Source organism: Helianthus annuus, chromosome 15, assembly GCF_002127325.2.
Source record: "Helianthus annuus cultivar XRQ/B chromosome 15, HanXRQr2.0-SUNRISE, whole genome shotgun sequence".
Taxonomy (NCBI): Eukaryota; Viridiplantae; Streptophyta; class Magnoliopsida; order Asterales; family Asteraceae; genus Helianthus; species Helianthus annuus.
The window spans coordinates 11,039,993-11,047,639 of NC_035447.2; the positions used below are offsets into that span (position 1 = coordinate 11,039,993).

The 7,647-nt window shown below is 36.4% G+C and overlaps 1 protein-coding gene across 2 annotated transcripts; it reads right to left on the reverse strand.

Annotated features, from left to right (window-relative positions):
* Positions 1-276: 276 nt before the first annotated feature.
* LOC110910602 (threonine--tRNA ligase, mitochondrial 1) lies at positions 277-7,434 on the reverse strand. Of its 2 annotated transcripts, none has more exons than XM_022155229.2 (19): positions 7,275-7,434; positions 6,896-7,037; positions 6,556-6,799; positions 6,413-6,472; positions 5,708-5,797; positions 5,507-5,581; positions 5,054-5,182; positions 4,877-4,966; positions 4,698-4,786; positions 4,427-4,610; positions 4,268-4,352; positions 4,097-4,191; positions 3,983-4,015; positions 3,811-3,897; positions 2,460-2,552; positions 2,061-2,375; positions 1,255-1,326; positions 1,062-1,133; positions 277-614 (listed from the first exon to the last, which is right to left on the reverse strand). In XM_022155229.2, exons 2-19 carry the CDS (start codon positions 7,009-7,011, stop codon positions 519-521), a joined length of 2,025 nt encoding a protein of 674 aa, XP_022010921.1. In that variant the 5' UTR covers positions 7,012-7,037; positions 7,275-7,434; the 3' UTR covers positions 277-518. The 2 variants fall into 2 exon arrangements, with proteins under 2 accessions (XP_022010921.1, XP_022010920.1); XM_022155228.2 differs by having other exon boundaries at positions 6,896-7,041; positions 7,275-7,432.
* Between the last annotated feature and the right edge of the window lie 213 nt (positions 7,435-7,647).

Sequence of the window (7,647 nt, forward strand, 5' to 3'; positions counted from 1 at the left end):
AATCCTTTTATGAAGTCGTCTTTTGTCATTGGGTAACCCCAAGTAGCCGGGCTTTTCATTTGTTGTCCGTTCAGAAAAAAAATGAATAACACAAAGCTTGAAGAACCAATTATCTGGTTCACTTTAAAGTCATAATAACCGCTTTTTTCCGACAGGTATTCCCCTGGTGGTAAGGTGTCTCTTATGTATTCTAGAGGTGAAGAATTCAAATTATACAAAGTGTAAATATAGCCATAGTTAATAGGAGTAGATTAGGATTAAGAGTCGATCTAAAAAAACAATTCAAGCGTCAGCTTACAATCAATAACTGATTTTGTAAACACTGGTTTTTACATGCTAAAGTTTATCGAATCATAATCATTTTGTAGATACTACTCTACATACTAATTTTGCATATTCCTAAATAACCATTGTAACAATCACAGTCATAAATTTCTGTGACAAGTGTGAAAATTTTACAAAATCCAATCGTACGTTTAAAATCTAGCATTCAAAAGTGTTCCGTATGTTTGGTATTACTAATGAAAAGCTTCAACTTCTTGTTTGAAATGTTTAAGGAGATCTGGAATTGTCTTGACTGAATGTTCTTGCTTGTCTCTCACTCGCACGCTTACCTGCAAATAAATATTGGTCAAGTCATATAATTGTTTGTATAACTACAATATAACAAAAAAAAAAAAAAAGCATCAATATAAGATATCCTTTCTGCTCTTAGACCTTTTACCATAGTATATATGGAAACATAGGGATTATTATACTTAGTTAACCGATAAGTTATGAGTGCCCTTAAAAACTGACGAATGGGTAACCTCCACATATAATAATAATAATAATAATAATAATAATAATAATAATAATAATAATAATAACAATAATAATAATAATAATAATAATAATAATAATAATATCTCTAATAAACATTACAAATTGCGCTTTTAGAACACAGGTTTCTTGTATGCTGAAAGGGTATTTTGGTCCAACACATACAACTAAGTTGCATTACAAGATTTAATAATCTGAAAAGACACACACACACAACACACACACATATACATACATACCTTGCCATTATTGGCTTCCTCTTCACCAACAACCAGTATATAGTTGTATTGTGCCAACTGAGCTTCTCGTATCTATATAACAAAAATAATAAGCTATAACCACACAATGAACTTTTTTATCTGAATATGTTAAAAAAAAAACAATAAGCACAACAATAGGTTTTTTCATAAGTGAAAGGAATTTCCAAAATACCTTTTTATGGATTGTTCTATCAGACGAGTCAATATCAACATAATAACCAGCTTCATCAATCTGGCTCTTTACCTGCCAGATTAATACATAAAAAATAAAGACCAATGATCTTAAAGCTCGTTTATTTATAAAAAAAAAACCAAAAAATTTAATGACAATTGTTTTGGTATAGCCATGTAATTTATCTATGATTCTCAAAAAAAATTCCAATGGAAACTTAAGAAAGTGGATGATAAAAGGTGGCAAGATAGGCAAGTCGAGGTAACAGGTGGTTAACTGACCCGCAAACAATTTTTTTGTCACTTTTTAAAAAAGTGTTAAATGTCATTTTAGTCCCTATGGTTTTGGATCATTTTGTCAGTTTAGTCCAAATGTTTCATTTTTAACCTGTGGGTCCAAAAAGGTTTCACAGTTGCCATTTTAGTCCACTGGGTTAACTTCATGCATTTTTTCTGTTAACGAGAAGGCCAATTCGGTAAATTTGTATGTAATTCTGTTAACTAAAAGGGCAATTCAGCCATATAAAATGACCGAATTGGTCTTCTCGTTAACAGAAAAAATGGGTGGAGTTAACCCAGTGGACTAAAATGTCAACGGTGAAACCTTTTTGGACCCACATGTTAAAAATGAAACATTTGGACTAAACGGCAAAATGACCCAAACCACAGGGACTAAAATGGCATTTAACTCTTTAAAAAAATAGGAAAAAATGCGTTAAGCTGTTAATTATAACATAAAAAAAGAGTTAAGACTTATTTAACAGGTAAAAAAAATCAAGTTGGTAAAGCACAACCAAAATGAAGTACCTGTTGTCCATAGTCTTGGGACTTGTCAGAAGTAGGGCAAACAATTGCTTGACGAGGGCTAAGCCAAAAAGGCCATTTTCCCTTGTAGTGTTCCAAAAGAATAGCAAACATTCGTTCAACCGACCCTAGAACAGCTCTGTGTATCATAACAGGCCTCTCTCTTTTAGTCTCGTCTTCTGCGGAATATGTTAAGTTGAAGCGTTGGGGGAGTTGGAAGTCCAATTGTAAAGTTGCGCATTGAAATTTCCTTTTCATTGCATCAGAAACTGATATATCAATTTTCGGGCCGTAAAATGCCCCATCTGCTTCATTGATCTACCAACAAAATTAAATAAATTCTTAAAATCCTGTTTTAAATAAAATTCTTAAAAATTATAATAAATTTGGTGTTTGACGTACATGCCATGGTTTCCCAAACTCATTCAATGCATCTTCAAGCGCTTTCTCGGCTTTATCCCATGTTTCCATGTCTCCAAGATATTTTTCTGGCCTCTATAATAAAACAATTTTTCAACTAATTATACATAGACCTGGCAAACGGGTCGGGTTGGGTCGGGTTGGGTCATGGGTCAAAACGGGTTCGGGTCAAAACGGGTTTGGGTCAAAACGGGTCAATTAAAAAAGGGGTTGTTTTGGTTCGGGTCAAAACGGGTTCGGGTCGAAACGGGTTCGGGTCGGAACGGGTTCGGGTCGGAACGGGTTCGGGTCAGAACGGGTTTCGGGTCAGAACGGGTTTCGGGTCAGAACGGGTTTCGGGTCTTGTTGGTTAAAAATGTTTTTTTAAAGAGATTGTACATCAAGGGGCAATTTTGTCCGGTTCGAAACGGTACTGGTCGAAACGGTTCGCGTCGAAACGGTACGCGTCGAAACGGTTCGCGTCGAAATGGTACGAGTCGAAACGGTTCGCTTCGAAACGGTTCGCGTCGAAACGGTACTGGTCGAAAAGGTACGGGTCGAAACTACCAGTAAATTCAGCACCAAGCTACAAAAGGAATTTAGAAATCCATGACCATTGACAACATCACCAAGCAACGAAAAGCCACAAACTGCAGTTAATTAACTGCCAATACTAACTGGGAATATAAATGATAAAATGAATGATATCAACCAGATTTACAAAGTCTGTTAGATAACCTATTTTTGTCGCATTGAGTCCTTTAACCACATTTTATGCTACTTTGTTTACTATAATGTACACGTTAAAAAACATTTTGAACGGTTCGCGTCGAAACGGTACGGGTCGAAACGGTTCACGTCGAAATGGTACTGGTAGAAACGGTACGGGTCGAAACGGTTCGGGTCGAAACGCTTTGGTTCGAAACGGTACGGGTCGAAACGGTTCGCATCAAAACGGCACGTGTCGAAAAGGTTTGCGTCGAAACGGTACTGGTCGAACTGGTACGGGTCGAAGCGGTACGGGACGAAACGATTCACGTCAAAACGGTTCGCGTCGAAACGGTACGAACCCCGTCCCGACCCGAAACCTGCCACTTTTTTTAAGACACTAACCCACATCGACCCATTTCTTTAATGTTATCGACCCGCTTTGACCCGAAAATAACAAGATGGAATTTCAAATGACCCATTGTGACCCATTTAGTTAAAATATCTCACCCAAACCAACCCATATAATTTTAAAAGCAACCCAAACTAACCCATTTAGAAGGCTTTGGGTCAAGATTGCCCCCTCTAATTATACATAAAACAAATTGTAAAAAAATATGACTAAAATAGGATGGGATGCACATACTGTTGATAGCTTTAGTTCAAAGGTGAAACCAAATACATCATAGGCGTAGTTGATGAACTCTAACACACTCTTCACTTCCTCTTTTATCTGTAAAAATTAAATTATAATTTAAAAATGCAAGAAAGAAGCCTTAGACGACAAGTATTAGCTAATCGAATATATTCCATCTTACCTGGGATTCTCTACAAAAAATATGAGCATCATCCTAAGACATGAAAACACACACGCTTAGATTGTAAGAATAACAATAAGCAATAACAAAATGATAAAAATACTATCGCATTACCTGCTGAAATCTTCTAACACGGGTCAAACCAGTCAAGGCACCACTCGCTTCATTGCGATGCAAAACTCCAAAGTCCGCTATACGGAGTGGAAGTTCTGTAAAATGGAAATCATGAGAGTTGTTGTAATAGACGCCTTATAGTTTTAACAACGGTATTATAATAAAACTAACCCCTGTAAGAACGAACTCGGTTATCGAATATCAAACAATGTCCTGGACAATTCATTGGCTTAAGCCCAAACTCTTGTTTTTCTATCTGCATAAATATAACATGCAACAACATTATTTTTTTATTATTGTTTAAATATAACATGTATGAAAATTACTTACATCAAATACAAACATGTTCTCCTTGTAATTGGCAGCATGGCCTGAGGTTTCCCAGAGTTGCATGTTGTATATATTTGGGGTGGTAACCTCCAGATAACCTCGTTTACGGTACCCTGTTCGTATAAATGCCATTAATTTCTCGGTTATTCGAGTACCATGGGGAAGAAAGAAGCAGCTTCCTGGGCTGAAACGCAACATATAAACTGAAATTAGCACGACAAGCTAGAGATTGCAAATAAAACTTTTTAAAAAAAAAAAAAAAAACCAAAACCTAAGTGGATGGAAAAAGAAAAGCTCTTGTTTCTTGCCCAATTCCCTGTGGTCATATTTTTTCGCTTCTTCTAGCAGGGCAATGTATTCCTGAAATATATATCACCCAAAATAAATAAATAATTATTCATAAAGACTAATAATGCGTTGAAACAATAATTCAACATTCAGCAAAATAACCTTTAGACGCTTTTGGTCAGGATAAGATATCCCGTAAACTCTTTGTAAGCTCTCACGATCTTTGTTTCCCCTCCAGTAAGCCGCTGAAGCCTAATATTTATTTATAAAAACAAAGATAAATATACATACAATGTCATACATATTTGCCGAGGAATATTTAATCTTAACAAACCCCACCTTTAAGCAAGCAATTGCTTTGACAAATGCCGTATTTGGTATGTGGGGTCCACGACACAAATCAACTAATGGCCCACACCTATAAACTGTGATAGTCTTGTCTTCAGGTAGGTCGCTAATGATCTCAACCTAATAATAATAATAATAATAATAATAATAATAATAATAATAATAATAATAATAATAATAATAATAATAATAATAAAATCCAATGCACTCATCAGTATAATAAGGGGCTGTTTGGCTAAGCTTTTCAAAATGACTTATTTGCTTATTTGCCTTCTGAAAAGCAAATAAGCAAATAAGTCATTTTGAAAAGCTCCATTTTAAAGCTTTTCAAAACAGCTTATTGACTTATTTGCTTTTTAGAAAAGCAAATAAGCAAATAAGTCATTTTGAAAAGCTTAGCCAAACAGCCCCTAAAACTCCAAAATATGTTAGATAGAAATTCACCTTAAACTTATTCTCAGAAAACATCTCAAGTGCTTGCTTTCGTGAAACTTCAACTCGTTCAAAAGGTTGTTTTTCCTAAAGAAAATATAAGAGCGTTTTATTTTAGCATGTGTAATAGATGAAATCATGAAACAACAAAAACATATATCTCGTATATAACAAACTAAAAATCAACTTGTAATATATTGAGATATAAAGTACCGTAACAGCTTTCTTTGCTTCAGAAACAATTCGATCAAAGTGATCATCATTTAGGCCGAGTTCACCATAAAAACCATCATAGTAGAAACCCTGTTACAACAACAATTTCATAAGACCTATTGTTACTGCATAGACCGTTACATATTAGACAAAACTACCAAAAATATTAAACCTCAAGAACTGCAATGGTTTTAGTGAATTTTATACCTAATAACACAACCATAAACGAAGTAAAAGCATGTTCATACATCTATCTACACAGGCTAAGACTGAGGGGAGTGGGGTGACTCCCACCCCCAGATCGCCTGGTATCGCCTGGAACACCGCCCCCGGGGGCGACTTGGGTGGCGACCCCCTCTTGCCCGACTCAATCACGTCGCCCAACTCTCACACTTTCCCACAATGTATCCGTTGCCAACGGATAGTTTGGCCAAGCTTTTTTATTTTTATTTTTTAAAATCCAACCTTTATAAATAATACCCCATATCAATCCACGTGTCGCAAGACGCCCCACCCAGCAAGGTTGCCCCACTCCCCCTTTTTTGGTCAAAATCCTCTTATGTGACGTGGCGCCACGTGTCACAAGACGCCCACTCAAAAGGTTGCCCCACTACACTCAGTCTAAGCAACCAATCTACACTATACAATATAAAATCTTATTACAACCCTAATAGCTATAGAACCTTGAAAACGATAAAAACATACCTCTCCCCTTGTAGTGCATGGCCCAATACACAACTTGCATCCATATGTTTGCTCTAGAGCCTAAAGAAAAACAAAAACAAATCAAATAACATCACCATTCACACCTCAATCCCCAAATACCAAATTCACATTCACATCATTACCTGCCCAAGAATGTGAGCACTCGAATGCCAAAACGTATCGCGACCCTCATCACTCTCAAAAGTGAATATCTTGAGCTGACAATCACCTTCCAAAGGCCTTGACATGTCCCACAGCACACCATCCACCTGAGAAATCAAAGCATTTGACGCCAAACGGTTCGGTAATTCCTTCGCTATATCCAAAGGAGTTGTTTCCCACTTCTTTCCCTCCTTCACAATCCCATCATGATCAGGCAATGTAACCCTAACAAACAAACCCAATTAAATAACGCACACCAACGGTTGGGACAAAATGCTTGAAAGAACAAACCAGTCAAACAACGTCAAGATCAAAACTTACTTAATGGGGTCACCGGAAATTGACCGGAGATGTGCAATTTGTTCAGCTTTGTAAGATTCAAACAGTTGGATTCGTTTAGGGATGACTGATTGAAGATATGCTTCATCTTTAGCCATTTGTTGTTGCGGTGACGGAAGTAAACCTAGCTACAACGTGAAGAAGATGAGTAACGTGAAGAAGAAGAGTAAATAAATTAAATATTTTATATATAAAATACAATATTTTATATATATAACACAAATAGAATATCATGATATAAAGAAACAGAATTGTTCGATGAAACATGCCAGACGAAAGATTCATGTGATTCGTTCGTTATTATATTTCGACAAAACACGTAAACCAACACGTACACCGGAAATAATAAAACTGAGCATACCTGTTGTATCGTCGGCAACTGATTCCGGCGTGAGGGTTGTTCGGGAGACAGTGGCAGCGTGACAAGAATATGATGGGTTGTGAGGGTGTGCAGTTTGATGAATTAGGGCGAGGGTTTTTGGGTCTTGTTTTCCGTGTGTTTTTAAAACTCAGGGTAGGTTGAACCCTAATAAGTTGCATATAAATAACATTCACCATTCTATAGGATAACTAAACCTTAAATACGACCAACATCAACGTGCGGCAAAGAAATCTATTACTTGAGCACAAAGAAATCTATTACTTGATTGATTTTTTTTTAGAAGATGTGAATTATTCGCGAATGTTGGGAGATCTAGCATATGTTGTCTTAGCCGGGTCCGCGCTAGAGAGCT